Here is a 19,602-nt window from a genome sequence, read left to right as displayed (position 1 = left end):
AACCCGGGGGTACTTTATCATTGAGCTACATCCCCAGCCCCCTCTTTAAAAATATTTTTAGTTGTAGATGAACACTTTATTTTATTTATTTATTTTTATGTGGTGCTGAGGATTGAGTCTAGTGCCTCACATATGCTAGGCAAGGCAAGTGCTCTACCATCTCTACCATTGAGCTACAGCCCCAGTGGCCCCAGCCCTTTTTTTTTTTTTTTTTTTTTTTTTTGGGAGAGAGAGAATTTTAATATTTATTATTTAGTTCTCGGGAGACACAACATTTTTGTTTGTATGTGGTGCTGAGGATTGAACCCTGGCCGCACGCATGCCAGGCGAGCGTGCTACCGCATGAGCCACATCCCCAGCCCTTTTTTTATTTTTAATTTTGAGACAGTGTCTTGGTAAGTTGCTGAGGCTGACCTCACACTTGTGATCCTCTGCTTCAGCTTCTGGAGTCATTGGGACTACAGGCATGTGTCACTGTGCCTGGCTTGATTATCAAATTATGTCAAATTTCTGGTTCTTATTGTGGAACACAAGGTTGTGCAACAGTGGTTCCATTTCATCTCTGTTGACTTGTTTTGCTTTCTGGTTTGTGAACCTGCTCTTTTCTTCCAACTCATGCCATTGTCGCTTTTGAGCTTTTATCTGAATCTCAGCAAGGTTAGTGTCAGCTTGTATGGATTAATCTCATACATATGTCATTCATATTTAGGAGTGGAGCCACATTACCTGGGTTCAGTTTCTGACTGTGCTATTTTTTAACTGTGTGACTTGGGCAAATTTCTTAATTACTTTGTCCTTCATTTTCCTCATTTATGGGCTGGAATTTGTCTTACAAGGTTGTAGTGGTGATTAAATGAGTTAACACATATAAATTACTTATAGAACAAGGCCTAGCACACATTAATCCCTTCAGTCATCATCATTATTACCATTGTCATCTATAGGAAGAAATTCCTAGAAATTAAGTTGCTGGGTTCCAGGGTATATTCATTCATTTATTTTGTGAGCTGTTCCCGAATAGTCCTTTATTAAAATTGTATACATATATGGTTCTATGAACAGCACATGAGTTCCCTACCTGTGTGTTACTAAACTGTGATGTTTGATATTGCAGTACAGTTTAATTTGCATGTGTAAGTGAAGTTGAACATCAATTCATTGAGCCATTTGCTCCCTGGCTCTTTTTTGGCTCCTACCTCTGGTTGTTGCTTCTCATTCTTTTTATTTTATTTTATTTTATTTTGTAATTGTAGATGGGCAGAATATCTTTATTTTATTTGTTTATTTTTATGTGGTGCTGAGGAGCGAACCCGGGTCCCACCCGTGCTAGGGGAGCACTCTACCGTTGAGCCACAATCCCAGCCCCTTATTTGTTTATTTTTATGTGGTGCTGAGGATGGAACCCAGTACCTCGCACATGCTAGGCAAGCGCTCTGCCACTGAGCTACAGCCCCAGTCCTCTCATTCTTTTTGTTGGCTTCCCTTCCTGATGTCCCTTAAATGTTGATGTTCCTGGGGCTGGACTTCCAGTTGATGCAGCAGAGCTGGGTGTTCACTTGAGTATCTAATTCCCGATTAGATACTCCACAGATGTTGCATGTTAAGCCTGTTTAAATTCAGTATCTCCATTTCCCTCTTCAATCAGGCTTCTTCCCTGGGGTTTTTCTTTCAAGGAATGGCTGTATTATTCAGGAGCAGAAGGTTTTAAGGTAGGCTCTGAGGCAAATAGACAGTTTTTTAAATTATTTATTTATTTATTTATTTTAAGGTGCTGGGGATTGAACCCAGGGCCTTGTGCATGTGAGGCAAACACTCTACCAACTGAGCTACATCCCCAGCCCCTTCCTTATTCTTTTATTCCCCATTTATGTCACCTTGATTCCTGCCCGTGTCCTGCTCAGGCGGTGGAAATGGGGTTCCCCTTGGTGGAATGGACTGGCTGAGAAATAAAAGCTAAGAAAAATAGAACCAATGAAAAAACCACAGGTTGCAGAAAATTGTTTCAAAAGTTGGGGCAGGTCGAGCAAGCTGATCAGACGGATTGAGCTTCTATACTCTGGCAAAATGGAGCCTGCGCCTGCTTTATTTATATTGGGAAATATCAAAGCCCTTCCATAGAATGTTCTTCACCAAAAAAGGTTAAAGTTGGGCTGTCCAGTTCCCCATCTCTGGAGCTACTATGAGGGATTTTCCTAATAGAGCAGAGATAAAGGTCACGTGCATTGGGCAATCTGTTGCCCTGGGAGAGCCACAGACAGTTAAAGAGTTTGCGATGCCAAACCTAAATCTCCCTGGCCACCATACTGATAGAAGACCCTCATATAATTCACTGATGGCTTCCTGCACTTGATCAGATGTCTCCCCCATCACTTATAGTGGTGTTGAACCCAGGGCTCTCTACCACTGAACTTCATCCCCAGCCCTTTTTATTTTTTTAAAATTTAGTATATACAACCATATATACATGGGTGATGAACCTTTATTTTTATTTATTTTTATGTGATGCTGAGAATTGAACCCAGTGTCTCACACGTGCTAGGCAAGTACTTTACCACTGAGCCACAATCCCAGCTCCCATCCCATTTTATTTTGAGAGAAGTTCTCCTAAGTTGTTGAGGCTGGCCTTGAACTTGTGATCTTCTTGCTTCAGTCTCTAAAGTGGTTGGGATTACAAGCTTGTGTTATTGTCTCTGCTACCTTGCTCATATTAGTCTCTTCATAATCAGATTGCTTGTCTAAAATTTCTGTTTACAATGCCTATTTTGTAGGCTTTTTAAAAATATATTTTAGTTGTAGATGAACACAATACCTTTGCTTTATTTATTTATTTTTATGTGGCCCCAAGGATCGACTCCAGTATCCCATACATGCCAGGCAAGTACTCTGCTACTGAGCTACAACCCCAGCCCATGTAAGTTTTTTATTTTTATTTTATATATATATATATATTTATTTATTTATTTTAGTTGTAGTTGGACACAATACCTTTATTTTATTTATTTTTTTTCACGTGGTGCTAAGGATTGAACCCAGCGCATTGCACATGCTTGGCGAGCGCTCTATCACTGAGCTACAACCCCAGCCCTGTGTAGGGTTTTGGTAATGGCCAAAGGAGATCACTCAAGGCACCTAACCCAAACCTAGCACATTATGAACATATTAACTGTTGTAGTTGCTGCTTGGTATTGCCCTTACTATGTCTAATTATTTCTCAAATTTTGTGTATTCTACTCCCTAAATCTGTCAGATCTATCTCCTTTTCTGCATTCCTACTGGTTCAGGCCACTTCATCTTTATTTTGGAGAAGTCCTGAAGTAACTTCATAACTGATTCCTTTTTCTCCATTTTGGTTCCTTCTAATGTCTTTCCACACTGATCCTTCTGAAATGCTAATGCTTTATTCTCTTGCTTCAAACCCTTCCAGGGTTTCCCTTTCACTGTCTTAGCACAAGTTCAGACTTCTTGACTGGCTCAGAAAGCCCCAAAGACCTTTGAGCCTTAGTTGCCTCATCTGTAAATGGGCAAAATACTATTTAGAAGATTTTTGTGATAGGTAAATGAAAGGACAAAACATAAAGTGCCTGGTACCTAGTTGGCACTCATTAAGCATGAGTGCCCTTACTTTTTTTTTTTTTTGTGGTGCTGGGGATTGAACCCAGGGTCTTGTGCATGCAAGGCAAGCACTCTACCAACTGAGCTATATCTCCATCCCTGCCCTTATTTTTTTTTTTTAATATTTTTTTAGTTATACATTGACACAATATCTTTATTTTGTTTATTTATTTTTATGTGGTGCTGAGGATCGAACCCAGGGTCTCTCACGTGTGAGGCAAGTGCTTTACCACTGAGCCCCAACCCCAGCCCCTGCCCTTACTTTTAATACATGTTTAGTGAAAGAATGAAATGCATATAGGGGGACTTGGGATCAGAATAATCTGAGTCATGGTTTTCTTTCCTTATCAGGCGTGATGTGGGCCTTTTTGGGGTGCTGAATGAAATTGCAAACTCAGAGGAAGAGGGTAAGTGTTTGTCCCTCCAGCTTCCTCTAGTTTTGTGGTTGGTATCTCCTATCAGCCTATCTCCTCATATTCTTCTTGAATTCACCGCAGTACCCATTTGCCCGGCCTTTTTCCTGTTAGCCCCATTTTTTCCTGTCATCTTTCTCCCCTTCTACTACCCTTATAACCCAGAATAGGTGTAAAGAGGGAGGTGTCCAGAGTCCTTACTGGGCAGAGGGACCTGGGAAGTGCTTGTTCTTGCTTGTTCTCACCTGAGAGAGTACTGCTTAGTAAGTGCCCTGTGAATGGTGTATCAGAGTTGTTTCCTTAACCCCACAGTTTTTGAATGGGTGAAGACGGCATCCAGCTGGGCCCTGGCACTCTGTCGATGGGCCTCCTCCCTCCATGGGTCCCTGTTCCCTCACCTGTCTGTAAGTTTGACTTCCTTTTGGCCCTCCCTGGGCATTGTTCCCTCATCACCCCTTTCCTATTCTTTGAGATCAGAGTTGGGTGGGGTGATTTCAGAGGGCAGAAGTGGTCCAGTTACCCTGTGGGAGGGATGACTCCTTTTGTCCCAGTGTGTACTCTCTCTGCTTTCTTTTTTTTTTTTTTTAACACACACACACACATACTTTTTTTTTTTTTTTTTTTTGGATGGACTTTCAATTTATTTATTTATAAGTGGTGCTCAGAATTGAACCCAGTGCCTCATATGTGCTAGGCAAGTGCTATACCACTGAGCTACAACCCAGCCCTCTGCTTTGTTCTTATAGCTCAGGAGTGAAGATCTGATTGCTGAATTTGCCCAAGTCACAAATTGGTGAGTACACAAGCTCTGGGGCCTTGTTGGAGGAGTTGTGAACCTTGGAACTTCTTTTGGGGATAGGGAAGTCAAGATGGAGACTTCTTCCATTCCTTTCCTGACTGTTCACCACATTTTCATTCTTCCTACCCACAAAAGGAGTAAAAGAAAAAGTAAATAACAAACATCTTTTCATATGGAAGGGAATGTTGGGTTGGGGTGTGGGAAGAACAAATGTCAACCGAACTCACTTCTGCCCAGGTCCAGCTGCTGCTTGAGGGTCTTTGCATGGCATCCTCACACCAACAAGTTTGCGGTGGCCCTGCAGGATGACACCATTCGTGTGTATAATGCCAACAGGTGCGTGTAGGTGTATGAGGCCAGCTCTGACTTGTCATTCTCCCTTCCTTCCAGCCTTGATCCCAGGGGAGTGTATAGTTCTTGAGCCTGGTCCACAGGGTTCCTTCCAGAACTGGGTTCAGGGATGTTTCATAACTAGATGTGCCTTTTTTTTTTTTTTTTTTAATTTAATAAAATTTCAATTTGAAATCGTGTCCTGGTGAGAAAAAGGGAAGNTTTTTTTTTTTTTTTTTTTGGTGCTAGGGATTGAACCCAGGGCCTTGTGCATGTGAGGCAAGCCACTCTACCAACTGAGCTATATCCCTAGCCCGATGTGTCCTTTTTCTAGATCTAGCTTTTATCTTACCCACAATATCCCTGATTCTCCTGGGCCCTGGATGGATTAGCTTTCTTCTCTGTGATTCTCCCTCCTTAACTACACTCAGGTCTCCTGAGTGTTAATGTCCCTGCTTTGATTCAGTTCCCTACTTTTACATTCCAGCACTATAATTCCTTCCCTGAAGCATCGGCTACAGCGAAATGTGGCAGCTCTGGCCTGGAAGCCGCTCAGTGCCTCTGTCTTGGCTGTGGCCTGCCAGAGCTGTATTCTCATATGGACTCTAGACCCCACTTCCTTGTCTACCCGGTGAGTCCTGGCAGCCTGCTTTGGCAACCTGTCTTAATTTGGCCATCCCACGGGTGGTGGGTGGTGAGAGTTTTGGAAGAAGTTCTTTGTCCTCACAGTACTTCTCTGGGGTATGATAAAGAAGCATTTAAGGTCAAGGTGGTGTGCTAGAAAGTTCCATCCCTTTCTCTAGATTCTATTTATGAAAATATTTTGTACCTATTAAGACCAACAAATTGGGGGCTGGGGTTGTGGCTCAGCAGTAGAGCACTTGCCTAGCATGTGCGAGGCCCTGGGTTTGATCCTCAGTACCACATAAAAATAAATAAAATAAAGGTATGTGTCCAACTACAACTAAAAAAAAAGACCAACAAATTGGAAAAGTATAAATGTTTGATTTCTAGTAAAATGTTACGAAAGTGGATTGTAGAAGAAAAGGATAAACTCTGCCACTAAAAAAGATGCTATACTGAGATGGTTTTATGAAAGTCATATGAAATTGTCCCAAGAATAGATAATCTCTGTTATTTGGACTATTCCACATCAAAGAAAATTTTGGAAAACTTGATTGCATGTGTATGTGAGACAGATACTGCAATACTTTACCATTGAGCTACACACTTGTCCCTTTAAAAATCTTTTTTATTTTGAGGCAACATCAAGTTTCTAAGAGTCTGGCTAAATTGCTGAGGCTGGCCTGGAACTTGGGATCCTCCTGCCTCAGCCTCTAGAGTTGCTGGGATAATGGACATGTACCAAAGGTGTACCACCAGTGTACCACTGGTCTCAGTTTCATTGATGACAAATAAAACTAAGAAACTTGTGTGTATGTATGACTGTCACAACAAATCCCATTAGTGTGTACAGCTGTAATGCACCAGTAAAAAAAATGTGGGAATAAAAAAAACCCAGGAAACTGATATATGTACATTGTTATTAACCAAAATCCAGACATTATTTGGATTTCATCAGTTTTTCTGTTAATACCCTCTTTCTAAGAAAGTTGCAGGATCCATCCTCATATTTTTTAAAAATTTTATTTATCTTATTCATTTTAGTTATTGATGGACTTTTATTTTTTATTTATATGTGGTGCTGAGAGTCGAACCCAGTGTCTTACATATTCGAGGCAAGTGCTCTACCACTGAGCCACAACCTAGCCCCGCCCTAACTAATTTTTCTGAAACTAATGTAACCCTATCATCTACCTGCAATAGATTGGATTTTTCCCCCTTCAATGCTGGGGATTGAACCCAGGGCCTTGTACATGTTAGGCAAGTGTTCTACCAGTGAGCTGTATCCCAGCCCCCTACCTGACAATAGGTAATACAAGAGAGGGTTTTTTTTTTGGGGGGGGGTGGCACATACTGGGAATTAAACCCAGGGATGCTTTACCACTAAGCTACATCCCCAGTTCTTTTCATTTTAAAAAATTTTGTCTTTTTTTTTTTTAAATTTTTTTTGTAGTTGTAGATGGACAGCATGCCTTTATTTTGTTTTATTTTTATGTGGTGTTGAAGATTGAACCCAGTGCCTTACACGTGTGAGGCAAGCACTCTGCTGCTGAGCTACATCCCCAGCCCTAAAATTTTATTATTTGTTTATTTATTTTTTACAGTGATGGGAAATGAGTCAAGTGCCTTGCACATTATTGGCAAGTGTTATACTATTGAGCTACATCCACAGTCCTTATTTTTTGAGACTGGCTTCAAACTTGAGACCCTCCTGCCTCAACTTCCCTCCATAGTTATTGGGATTACATGTGTTCCCCTGTGCCTGGCAAATTTAGTATACTTCCAATCAGAATTGGCAAATGATAATTAGAGTTCTTAAGGAATAAATGTGAAACAATTACTTTCAAAAGTTAGAATAGTGAAGGATGACTTGCTTTACCAGGTATTAAAGAAAGTTATTGAGTTATTGGCACAATAGAAAAACAGGGCCTGGGAGTATAGCTAAGTAGTAGAACACTTGCCTAGCATGCATGGAACCCTGGATTGAATCCCCAGTGCTACCAAAAATAAAAAAGAAAGATAGATTGATGTAACAGAATAATATTCAGGAACAGATTTTAGGATATATGGAACTTTAATGTATGATAAAGTTGGGTTTTCATTGCAAAAAATGATGGGGCTGGGGCTGTAGCTCAGTGGTAGAGCCCTTGCCTCACATGTGTGAGGCACTGGGTTTGATCCTCAGCACCATATAAAAATAAAGACATAAAAAGATACTGTGTCCATTAAAAAAAAAAAAAAGCCATTAAAAAAAAAATGACCTGGACCTGGTGGCACACACCAGTAATCCCAGCAACTTGATAGGCCGAAGCAGGAGGAGTTGCCCAGGCTGGGCTACTTACTATCTCAAAGTAATATTTTTTAAAAAGGGTTGGGTGTGACTCAGTGGTAGATTGCCCCTGGTTTCAGTCCCCAGTACCAGTTGATCAATCAGTTAATTAAGAAGTTTAACCCTGTCTCAAATGATTACATGGCATGTATAAGTAATCACACATTCAGAAGACTGAGGCAGGAGGATTTTGAGTTCAGGTATAATCTTGGCAATTTTTTTCCCCAGTAATAATGGGGATTGAACTCAGGGCCTCATGTTTGCTAGGTAAAGGTGTGCTACCGCTGAGCTACATCCCAACCCTAACCTGAACAATTTAGCAAGACTCAGTCTCAAGAAAGAAAAGAAGCCGAGTGCAGTAGCGCATGTCTGTAATCCCAGTGGTTCAGGAGGTTGAGGCAGGAGAATTGCAAGTTCAAAGCCAGCCTCAGCAAAAGTGAGGTGCTAAGCAACCTAAGTTCTCTAAATAAAATATTTATAATTATTTTTTTAAAGTTGTAAGCTTTTTATTCCTGAATTATAGTTAAAACTCTGCTCTACACAAATGACAATACAAGAGATGTGGATAAAGAAAAAAATTGTGATACTGGGGATGGAATCTAGGATGCTCTTATCACTGAGTTACTCCTTCCTTTTTTATTTTTTATTCTGAGACAGAGTCTCACTAAGTTGCTGAGGCTGGCCTTGAATCCTCTTGTCTTGGAATCCTCCTGTCTCAGTCTCCAGAGTAGCTGGAGTTACAGGCTTGCACAACTGCAGTAGGCTGAATATAGAAAATATTTTATATAATATTTTATACAATGAAATGTCCATTTGTAGAAGCACATCTAAACAAATTATATTTGATGTATAAAGCAGAGCCCTAAAAAGAATGAGAATAGAGCTCTATAAACTGATTAGAAAAGATAGCTCTGAAATGTTTTTTTCTTTATACTGGGGATTGAACTTAAGTGCTTTTTTCACTGTGCGAAGTCCCTAGGCTCCCCCTCTCCCCTTTTTAAATTAATTTCAAGACAGGGTTTTGCTAAGTTTCTGAGGCTGGCCTTGAACTTGTGATCCTCCTGCCTCTGCCTCCTGAGTCCCTGGGATTACAGCCATGTGTGCCTCTGTGCCCAGCTGCTATGCTTTATTTTATTTCTTTGGTACTAGGGATTGAACCTATAGGGGCTTTACTACTGAACCACAATCCCTGCCCTTTTTATTTTTTATTTTGAGATATGTTCTTGCTAACTGGCTTAGGGCCAGACTAAATTGCTGAGGCTGGCCTTTAACTTGCGATCCCCCTGTAACCACCTCCCAAACTACTGGGATCATAGGTATGTACCACCACATCCAGCTGTGACATTAATTTTAAAGTTGAAAATAGTTGTACATCAGTGGCCTATGGCCTCATTGGGATTAAAGGTGATTGTAGTTTGGTGGAAAGGGGAAAGTGTGGTATTGTGGTATTAATTAGGTAGTAGCCTGTCCCTGTCAGGCCAAGTACATGGCTCTGAAAATAGAGATGAATGACCGGGCAGAAAATCAGGCATGGTGATGAATGCCTGTAATCCGAGCAACTAGGGAGGCTAAGGCAAGAGAATTGCAAGTTTGAAGCCAGCCTCAGCAACTTAGTGAGACCCTGTCTCATGAAAAATAAAAAGAGCTGGGTATGTGATTGGTAGAGAGCCCTTGAGTTTAATTCCTAGTACAAAAAAAAAAAAAAGAAAGAAAGAAAAGGGACAGCAGGTGCCATCACTTATTTCCCAGCAAAAATCATTGTGTGGCACAGATATAGGAGACATCCTAACAAAGATAGGCAGAAAAGCAGTTTTGGAGCTTTGGGGAATGTGAGGTAACTCTGAGAAGTGTTGGGAACCTTTAGATAATGTCATCAATGATCCTAACACTGGGCTGGATGGCCTGGGGGACAGGGCTGTCTTTTAGGGGGAGCATGACACTCAGTGTTGTTCTGTCTGCCTTTACTGGTCAGAAGTTGTCTCTTGGGGTGAGGAGTGAAAGCTTACTTCTTTTCATTCTGGCCTTGACATTACACATCACCCATTAATGGCAATGATTTCCTTCCTTTGCCTTTTTTCCCCCTTTAATTTCCATGATTGTTACCCCTTTTCCCCAACCTAGATTTGAGCTGGGAGGTACTATTGAGATTGGGAGGTGTTAGGAGAAGCAAAGAAACGCAATCACAGGGCTTTCTTCTATCTACTGATCCCATATCTTCTATTTTGTCAGACCTTCTTCTGGCTGTGCCCAGGTATTGTCTCATCCTGGACACACACCAGTCACCAGCTTGGCCTGGGCCCCCAGTGGGGGGCGGCTGCTCTCAGCCTCACCTGTGGATGCTGCAATCCTGGTGAGTTGGTCCTATCCTCTCCCTAACCCCTGCTTTTTTTTTTTTTTTTTTGCCATGCTGAGGATGGAACCCAGGGTCTTACATATGCTAGAAAAATGCTATACCACTGAGCCACATCCCCAACCTTGTACCCCTCATGCCATCTCTGCTTCTACTCTTGACTTGAGGCAAGAAGTTTTTTCCTGGTGTTGGAAAATATCATGTGGGAGGGAGTGGGATCCTTGTCCAATCTTTAACTTATCATGGAAGCAGTTTTACCATTGGCACCCTCACAGATTTAAGTGTCTGCTTTCATTGTAAACATAAATCCATGTCCTCATGTTTAACATTCTCTTTTGTGTACATTAAAGAGGGTAGCCCACTGTAAGCTGATGGGGTGCTTGAGTTTCCTTTGTCTCACTCTCCTGCGTCCTCACCTAGGTATGGGACATCTCAACAGAGATCTGTGTCCCACTTCCATGGTTTCGAGGAGGCGGAGTTACTAACTTATTGTGGTCCCCAGATGGCAGCAAAGTCCTGGCCACCACTCCTTCAGCTGTCTTTCGGTATGAGGGAAGGGTAAGGGTAAGGACCTAGAGAAAGGCACTTGGTACCTGGAACCTGACCCTGGGACTGCCAGAGGGAGGGGGTCCAGGTGTAGGAGCCTGGAGGCCCTAAGCTATAATTTATCTCTCTGGTTCAGAGTCTGGGAGGCCCAGATGTGGACTTGTGAGAGATGGCCCACTCTATCAGGGCGCTGTCAGGTAAGGAGGCTGTGATTCACAGAAGCTGGGGAGGTGGTATGTCCAGTAGACTCTAAATTCCCCAAGCCTGGCTCCCTACCTCCTATACTACTTTCCTTTCTGCATCACCCTATAGACTTCCCTTCCCCTGCCTTTTGCCTCCTGACCCCAGACTGGCTGCTGGAGCCCAGATGGAAAACGACTGCTGTTCACTGTATTGGGGGAACCACTGATTTACTCCTTGTTATTCCCAGAACATTGTGGTGAGTTAGGGCAACACTTCAGAATGCAGAATGTCTGGGACAATCGGAGGGAGGCAGCAACCTGTAGGATGGTAACGTGATGGGTAAAGGGAAGTACAGAAGCTTAGGAGACTTCAGAAATATTGATGAGCTGACTGGGGATCAATGGGAAGGGTGTTTTCTGTACTTCTCAGAACCTTTCCCATTATCTACAGGTGAGGGGAAAGGGCGCGTTGGAGGTGCAAAGTCAGCAACGATTGTGGCAGATCTGTCTGAAACAACAATACAGACACCAGATGGTGAGGAGAGGTGAGCTGAGTGTGGGAGGAAAGGAGGGAGTGTGAAAAAGGAAGGTGGCAAGGGCCACACTTAACACTTCTTGTCCTGGCCTGTAGGCTCGGGGGAGAGGCCCACTCCATGGTCTGGGACCCCAGCGGGGAGCGTCTTGCTGTGCTTATGAAAGGTGAGACAGAGGGAAGGGCTTTGCTTAGGTCAGTTTTTCCTATTAATCAAGTGTGTCCAAGCCTCTAGTTTTCTGCCCCTGCTCTGGAACTCCACTGCTACTCGAGTTCCCTCTGTCAGTGGATCCATTTCTTTTTTTGTGGTCCTGGGGAACAAATCCAGGGCTTCATGCATGCTAGGCAAGTGCCCTGCCATTGAACAACACCCCCAGCACTGGACCTATTTCTTCTAGGAAACCCACGGGTACAGGATGGGAAACCAGTCATCCTCCTTTTTCGCACTCGAAACAGCCCTGTGTTTGAGCTGCTTCCTTGGTAAGTGCTGGGCAGGCATTTAGGTCTGGGTTCCTGGCCACTCTCACACACTAAACCCACAAGCCACTACAGGCACAACCTCCTGTTGCCTCTCACCTATTTCTATGCTTCCCCTAGTGGCATTATCCAGGGTGAGCCAGGAGCCCAGGCCCAGCTCATCACTTTCCATCCTTCCTTCAATAAAGGGGCCCTGCTAAGTGTGGTGAGTAGGCCAGGCTGCTGGGATTTTGGGGACTGGGGTAGAGAAGCTGAGGGCCCTTGGCTGCTGTGTGGCTCTGCCATGAGGCTGCCTTGGGACCCAGGATTTAATATTTTTCTTCCTTATTCTGCAGTGCTGGTCCACAGGCCGGATCGCCCACATCCCTTTGTACTTTGTAAATGCCCAGTTTCCACGTTTTAGTCCAGTGCTTGGCCGGAGCCAAGAGCCCCCAGCTGGTGGAGGCTCTATTCATGATCTGCCACTATTTACTGAGACATCCCCAAGCTCTGCCCCTTGGGACCCTCTCCCAGGGCCACCAACTCTTCAGCCCCACTCTCCTCATCCCCACCTCTAATTAAAGGTTTGTTTTCCATTCAGTTATCGGACTGTCTTGTCTAGGGGAATTGCAGTGGGGCAGGGGGCAAGGATTTGGGAATAAGTTCCTGCTTTGTTGCTTTTTATCTGCTACTTTTGAATTCTTCAGTTATTAACCCTAGGAACTAGATTCTTTTAAAAAATGACTGGAAAATCAAAACCAAGAAGTTAGTGTTGAGGAAAACTTGTAGCATAAGATGTTGCACATATTAGATGTTTTGCTTTTGCCAGGTTTGAGCAAGTTCCCAGGATAATGTAGGGTAATAATGAATAAAGGACTGGATCCATAAGAGAAGTTGTTTTATTGGACTGGGGGATCTGAGGCAGGCCTAGGTGTTAAGTGCTGGGCCAGAGTGGCACGGGCCATGCTCAAGGCACCCTCTCGAGTGTGGTGCCCACCAATGAAACCACTGGCATGGACAAAGATGCAGCCAGGAATCCCACTGACCTGGTCCAGGGCCTCATCCCGAAGACCCCGCCACGGCTCTGGTAGAGGAAGCCTACAAATGAAGAGAAAAAGGGAGTTTGTGGGAGCAAACAGACCTGAGAAACTGGGAAAGGGGAGAAGATCAGAGGCCAAGGTTGGCAGCATTCCCTGATAGGGTTAAAACAGGCCTGAAGGTGTGCAGGGTCATTCCCTGGTGCCTCACCGGTTTTGGAATGAGTGGGGCTCCTTGGGCACACACTGAACTCGCCACTGTCCAGCCTGGTCAGTGAAGATAACAAACATGATGGCCACAGGGGGGGACAGCCCAGATTCCAGGTGATAGAGATGTTCCTTCCAGGGGCATCCACCTTTTGCCAGTTCTACTATCTTTCCACTTGGGTCCACCTGAAAGAGAAGTAACGCTAGAATATTTAGATAAAAATGGGAGTTTCAGATGACCATCAGCCTGCCAGCCACCACTGATCCCCAATGCCTTCTCCTAGACTTGTACCTGGAATCGCCGGGCCAGGGCTTCTTCCACCAAGGCCCGAGCTGGTAGCCAGCTATGTTGGTAGAAGTCAAGTCTCTGCAAAAACTCTTCTCGAACCAGATCCATTGCACGCCTGAACCCTGCCTGGGAATGGTAGGAATTGGAACCATGGTGCTGGCCCAAACTTTACTTTGCTAGAGTTTAGAGAAGCAAATGTAGCTGGGTGTGGTGGTGCATGCTGTAATCCCAGAGGTTTGGGAGGCTGGGGCAGGAGGATTGCCAGCTTCAGCAAAAGTGAGGTGCTAAGCAACTCAGTGAGACCCTATCTCTAAATAAAATACAAAATAGGGCTGGGATGTGGCTCAGTGATTTAGTGCCTGAGTTCAATCCCTGGTGCAAAAGAAAAAAAGAGGAGCAAATGTTCCAACTTCCTCTGAGGTTTTTACATCTCAGGGTCTCTTTCCCAGGGGCCCTCTTTACCTCTGTGTCTTGGTTAGGATGGTTCCAGGTGGGATTAAGTCGAGAAACCCGGGCACTCAGAGTAGTGGTCAGTGCATATCGAGGCTCCCCCTCCTCCCACTGGGAGATCCCATTGTCCACTGCGTCCACCTCCTCCACGAAGTTCTCATACATCTATGGCAGCAGCATGGGAAATGCTCTTGAGGATACCTACCATTTGTGCAAAGTCACATAGGTTTCAAAGTATGTCCATACATACTATTTCACTTAATCCTCACAATACCCCTTTAAGGATCTTACCACTCACTGGATGAAGAGGGGGGGAACCGGGTTTGCCCAAAGATCAGAGAGCTAATAATGCTGGGATGGGGTTTCAAATTACCTGACCTCTAACCCAGGGCTTGCTCACTGTACCAAGCCCAAGCCATGGCCAGCATGTGTGGGGAGGGCACTGCTGGCTTTTGAATAAGAAGGATCTCAGTTCCTAAAGGGGACTATGGGAGTAGATTCCTATCACTGGTGGAGGGTAGAGCTCTAAGTGGGCTATAGAGTCTATTCAATGGCAGTAAATGAGTTACAAGAAGGTCTGTAAGCACATAAATTGAGTAGGGAAGAATGAGACCTAGACTAGACAGGACCCTAATTTGATGCTTGGATCCCCAACACAGGTTTGGCCTAGCACAGTGCATGACTGTAATCCAAGCAACTGGGGGAGGCAGTAGGATCATAAGTTTGAGGCCAGCCTCATAACTTAGGCCTTAAGCAATGTAGCAAGACCCTATCTCAAAAAATAAAAGGGGCTGGGAATGTATTTCAGTGGTAAAGCTACACCTCTGGGTTCAAATGCCATTACAAAAAGAAAGAAACAAAAAAACATTTAAATTAGTAAGCTGCTTAGTAACCTCTCAGGAATGGAAATTAAAATTGACCCTGGCAGTCTAAAAAGCTGCTATCTGCTGGGCATAGCACATGCCTGTAATCCCAGCAACTCAGGAAGCAGAGAGAGGAGGATTGCCAAGTTTAAAGACAGCCTTAGCAATTTAGTGAAACCCTGTCTCCAAATAAAAATAAAAAAGGCTAGGGATATGATTCAGTCATTAAGCACCCCTGGGTTCAATCTCTGACACTAAAATAAAATATGTTTGATCTGATGAACCCAGGGCTGTGAGTCCTATTCCTTCCCCAAGAGCAGAAAGCTGCTTGTAGGGAACCTGGTGGAACTTGAAGATATTTTCAAAATTAGTCCCTTCCCAACTCCCGTGTTACAAGTGAATTAGAGTGGCGACGAGACATGAACTCCTCAAACTTCAGGGCAGGGAGAACCTCTGAGCTTGATGCTTCCACATATAAGCAGCTTCCTCTATGTACTCAAGTTCTGAGTAATTATTTTTACGTGTACTAGGACTGGGAAATGCTGCTTTGCGATAATAGGTATGGTGGCATACACCTTTAGTCCTAGTTACTCAGGAAGGTGGTTTGAGCCCAGGAATTCAAGGCTGGCCTGGGCATCATAGTGAGATCAGACTGAAAAACAAAATCACCATAGAATAAAAACACCAAAGCCCTTTCCACGTGGTATGTCATCCACTTCTCACAGACACCCCAGGATGCAGATGGAGAGAGATCATCCCTTTGTGAAATGAGATGGATGGGGATGGGGTGGGATATGGGGTAGTGGTAAATAGTCCAGGAACCCTGAGGCCCAGCCCTGAATGCTGCATGGTAACATGCCTAGAAGGCCTGGTAGAGATGCATATTGGGGACATTTCTGTCCTCAGATCCCCACCTTGTCATAGAGGGTGTCCACCATGCTGTCTTCTTCACTAGTGCCCAGCAACTGGGCCAGCAATTTGTGCCCGAAGTGTAGATAGATGAGTCCAGCACTGCTCAGCTTGGTCTTCCATGGCTTCCCAGGGCATAGGGAGCTCATGGTATCTGTGAAAGACCTGAGGAGCACAGGGAGGTAGGGCTGAGGTGAAGAAGCCAGCCCCAGTGAATACTGTGTGAGTGCTCACCTGTGCAGACATGGGAGGGTGGGGGCCACTGCAGAAGTTGGGAGGAGAAAGCCCAGCCGGGAGGGGCTTGGCTATTCCTCAGAGATTAACATAGACCTCGGCTTAGAGTCTCCATTCATGCATTCACTGAACAATGACTAAAACTCAATGTTTACCATATCTCGGGTTTTGTGTTTTATTTGCTGCAAGAAGACAAATACAAGCAACCAAACAAGTACAACTGTCCTTGAGAATCTGTGCAAGACTGGCTCCAGGACACCCTATGGATAACAAATTCCACTGATGCTCAAATATCTTATTTATTTATTTAAAATATATTTATTTTTTAGGTGTAGATGGACACAACACAATGCCTTTATTTTCGTATGGTGCTGAGGACCGAACCCGGGTCCCGCCCATGCTAAGCGGGCGCTCTACCACTGAGCCACAATCCCAGCCCTTATTTATTTATTTTTAATATATTTTTTTTAATTATAGGTGAACACAATGTCTTTATTTTACTTTATGTGGTGCTGAGGATCGAACCCAGTGCCTCACGCATGCTAGGTGAGCTTTCTACCCCTGAACCAAACCTCAGATCATCAGTACCTTATTTAAATAAACATTTTGTCCTGTGTACCTTAAATCACCTCTACGTTACCTATAATACCAATACAATGTAAATGCTATGTAAATAGTTGTTATACTGTATTGTTTAGGGAATAAAGAAAAAAAAATTCTGTACATGTTTGATTCAGATGGTTTTAAAGTCTTTTAAAAATTTTAGAGGTAGAACACTACCTTAGCATGCTCAAGGTTCCATCCTCATCAACCCCCGAACATCTTTATAATCCCTCAGCAATAACTACTTTTTTTTTTTTTTTAAAGATAGAGTGAGAGAGGGAGGGAGAGAGAGAGAGAGAGAGAGAGAATTTTTAATATTTATTTTTTATTTCTCGGCGGACACAACATCTTTGTTTGTATGTGGTGCTGAGGATCGAACCCGGGCCGCACGCATGCCAGGCGAGCGCGCTACCGCTTGAGCCACATCCCCAGCCCCTAACTACTTTTATATTACAGTATCACTGATAGTGCTTTGTTTTTCTTCCTTTGTTTGTTTTCAAGATGGAAGATGCTTGAGCAGAGTTTTGGCTTTAATGAAGGAAAAATAGAAAGGTTGGTGGCAGAATTGTGATGTGAAGTTCCAAAAGAGAAAGTTACAGATTGGAATAGGACAGAGAAATAACCTCCCAATAGAAGGAAACAATATTTCCTCTACTGATAAAAGGGGTTGAGGATGTTTCCAGGTTGAAAACTGAAGAAATGCTCACTGGAAGAGCCCACTGGGCTGGGATGTGAACAGGGGTTTGAGGTGAGGGAAAAGGATGGGAATGGTACTGTGGATAATGGATTACCCTTGAACAAGAGGAATTCCCAGTGGAAGAGTATAAACGAAATAAACACTACACATATTTGAACTGTAATTAACTGCCAAAATCAAGTAAGCCCAGTAGTCAGAGGTGGGGCACCAAGGGCACAGGACACATTAATCCCAGATGGGGTATTGGCTGGGCTGATGACAGCAATGGTGAATAGAAGCCTAAATAAGCCAAACAAGTCGAGTTAGGAGGAGCTGGAGGGAGTTATTAGGAGCCAAGGGAGGTCCAAGGCCAGGGAGATGGGTACAAGGCAGGCAGAGAACAGGAGGGATGGAAGGCTGTATAGTTCCAAAAAGCCTTGCAAGTTCGATTCCAGTCGAACTGTTCCCTAACATGGACCTGAGCAGTGAAAGGTTGAAATGGAGCACAGGGGTAAGTTAAGTAAGTTAGGACTGAGGGTGTAGCTCAGTAGTAAAGCGCTCACTTGCTGAGCAAGTCCAGGGTTCTACTCCCAGCACCGCCAAAACCAATAACAAAAACCCAAAAACCAAGTGGTATCTAAGGACTCACCTCTGATGATGGTCATATCGATGTCTCTGAGGATCGTACTCTCCACCCACATCCACCACGATGTCACACGAAGCCAGTTTCTCGGGGTCCCGAGTCCGCACAATTTCTGCATCCTACAGGGGACACAGCAGGCAAAGAGGCTATCAGGACGCGGTCGTGCGGGTAGAGGATTAATGCAGGTTTTCCATCAGGCCTAGGGCAGTGCTCGGACTGTTTGAGCCACCAGAGGGACCCCGTCGGGTCCGCAAGCAGTCACAGGGTCAGTTTTCGCAGACCGTACCCGGTATTCAGGCAGCAGGCGAAGTAAAGCGCATGCCAGCGCCTCGTCGCAGTGGAAGGTGCCGTTGTGTGTCCCGATTCGTGGTGGTACCATATTGCCGCGGGACCTTTTTGGGGGCGGGCCGGACTCTGGGCTTAGCATACAGCGCCGGGTTTGGAGGGTTGATCTCGGCAGCAACAGCGTTAAGAAACAGTGCAAGAACGTGCGTCTCATGTGGCTCCCCTACTCCGGCTGGAGTCGGAAGGGCCGACCCGGAAGGGCCGACCCGGAAGGGGAAAGCGCCCACGCAGCTCCACTTCCGCTTGCGTACTGTTCCTATGGCAACCGGCCCTCTGGCGGAGCACTCAATTTAGCAGTTTCTCTGCAGCTCTCATTACCTTTGTTTATCAGACTCTGGGAAGGGGGTCACCCTCTCGATCACCCTCTCCCATCTCATCACCAGGCCCTTGCTTAATGCAAGAACAGACCAACACTCTACCCAGCTGGCACATTTATTAGCATTAAACACAAGATCCTTCCCCTCCCCGGACACCAGGAGGTCACTCCCACAAAGTCCCAATCCCCTGAAGCAGGGTCCCTCTGCTCCATTTCTGCAACATACTCTCAGGCCTTGGCTGTAGCCTGAGCTGCCCCTAGAGCTGTGAGCTGCTGAATCTTCTGGCTCATCATTTCCATGACAGCTACGGGGGAAAAAAGGAAGAGTCACATCCTTGTCAGGAGCTAAAGGAAAAGAAACAGGTGAACTACCAACTACAGTTGTTTTGTACTGGAAAACTGACCCAGAGGCACTTTATCACTGAGCTACATCCCCAGCCCTTTTTATTTTGAGACAACGTCTCATCACCTTGCTTAGGGCCTTACTAAATTGCTGAGGCTAGCCTCAAACTTGCCATCCTCCTGCCTCAGACTCCCAAATCAGTTTGTTTAAAACTTTTTAAAAAAAATATTTGTTTTAGTTGTAGTTGGACACAATAACTTTATTTATTTATATGTGGTGCTGAGGATTGAACCAGGGCCTCGAAAATGCTAGGTGAGAGCTCTACCGCTGAGCCACAACCCTAGCCCCTGTTTAAAACTTTTAATAAGCAATCTACTGTAGGGGACACACACTAACACGAATTTAGAGTCTACCATGTGTCAGTCAATATGCTAAACGTTGAGACAAAATACAGTACTGTATTAGTCTGACACATCCAGAAAATTGTAATATGGAAGTCTTTTGAGGGCTGGGA

The 19,602-nt window shown here is 44.4% G+C and overlaps 3 protein-coding genes and 1 non-coding gene across 5 annotated transcripts in view; 1 reads left to right on the top strand and 3 right to left on the bottom strand.

Annotated features, from left to right (window-relative positions):
* Positions 1-12,773, top strand: part of Aaas (aladin WD repeat nucleoporin) — a 14,305-nt gene extending 1,532 nt beyond the window's left edge. Inside the window, exons 3-17 of one of the 2 annotated variants that reach the window (XM_048802816.1) lie at positions 2,846-2,911; positions 3,964-4,019; positions 4,338-4,429; positions 4,772-4,818; positions 5,062-5,160; positions 5,642-5,785; positions 10,337-10,457; positions 10,878-11,002; positions 11,140-11,200; positions 11,352-11,442; positions 11,637-11,730; positions 11,817-11,884; positions 12,116-12,197; positions 12,315-12,399; positions 12,530-12,773. In XM_048802816.1, the coding sequence (XP_048658773.1) occupies positions 2,846-2,911; positions 3,964-4,019; positions 4,338-4,429; positions 4,772-4,818; positions 5,062-5,160; positions 5,642-5,785; positions 10,337-10,457; positions 10,878-11,002; positions 11,140-11,200; positions 11,352-11,442; positions 11,637-11,730; positions 11,817-11,884; positions 12,116-12,197; positions 12,315-12,399; positions 12,530-12,751 (1,453 nt within the window). In that variant the 3' untranslated portion in view covers positions 12,752-12,773. The remainder of the gene's footprint in view (positions 1-2,845; positions 2,912-3,963; positions 4,020-4,337; positions 4,430-4,771; positions 4,819-5,061; positions 5,161-5,641; positions 5,786-10,336; positions 10,458-10,877; positions 11,003-11,139; positions 11,201-11,351; positions 11,443-11,636; positions 11,731-11,816; positions 11,885-12,115; positions 12,198-12,314; positions 12,400-12,529) is intronic. The other variant, XM_015493534.2, reaches the window with a different exon arrangement.
* Positions 1,764-1,837, bottom strand: Trnav-cac. Its single transcript has one exon. It is a non-coding gene; the product is annotated as a tRNA-Val (tRNA).
* A 281-nt stretch (positions 12,774-13,054) lies between the features above and the next one.
* Positions 13,055-18,709, bottom strand: Myg1 (MYG1 exonuclease). The gene is made up of 7 exons (XM_015493535.2): positions 18,371-18,709; positions 18,091-18,203; positions 15,934-16,093; positions 14,169-14,321; positions 13,710-13,832; positions 13,422-13,603; positions 13,055-13,271 (listed from the first exon to the last, which is right to left on the bottom strand). Exons 1-7 carry the CDS (start codon positions 18,581-18,583, stop codon positions 13,073-13,075), a joined length of 1,143 nt encoding a protein of 380 aa, XP_015349021.1. The 5' UTR covers positions 18,584-18,709; the 3' UTR covers positions 13,055-13,072.
* Positions 18,710-18,845: 136 nt separating this feature from the next.
* The window catches only part of Pfdn5 (prefoldin subunit 5), a 5,832-nt gene continuing 5,075 nt past the window's right edge, over positions 18,846-19,602 (bottom strand). The window contains exon 6 of the mRNA XM_015493537.2: positions 18,846-19,050. Coding sequence (XP_015349023.1) covers positions 18,974-19,050 — 77 coding nt within the window. The 3' untranslated portion in view covers positions 18,846-18,973. The remainder of the gene's footprint in view (positions 19,051-19,602) is intronic.

Source organism: Marmota marmota, unplaced genomic scaffold (genome assembly GCF_001458135.2).
Source record: "Marmota marmota marmota unplaced genomic scaffold, marMar, whole genome shotgun sequence".
In the NCBI taxonomy this organism is placed as follows: domain Eukaryota; kingdom Metazoa; phylum Chordata; class Mammalia; order Rodentia; family Sciuridae; genus Marmota; species Marmota marmota.
This window is presented reverse-complemented; position numbering and strand designations above follow the sequence as displayed.

Excerpts from the sequence above, each read along its gene's own strand:
- Myg1 (XM_015493535.2), bottom strand. The coding sequence starts at position 18,583 with ATGAGACGCACGTTCTTGCACTGTTTCTTAACGCTGTTGCTGCCGAGA. Across the intron at positions 18,204-18,370 it reads GCCTGCTGCCTGAATACCGG|GATGCAGAAATTGTGCGGAC; the intron begins GTACGGTCTGCG and ends TGTCCCCTGTAG. Across the intron at positions 16,094-18,090 it reads CGATATGACCATCATCAGAG|GTCTTTCACAGATACCATGA; the intron begins GTGAGTCCTTAG and ends TGTGCTCCTCAG.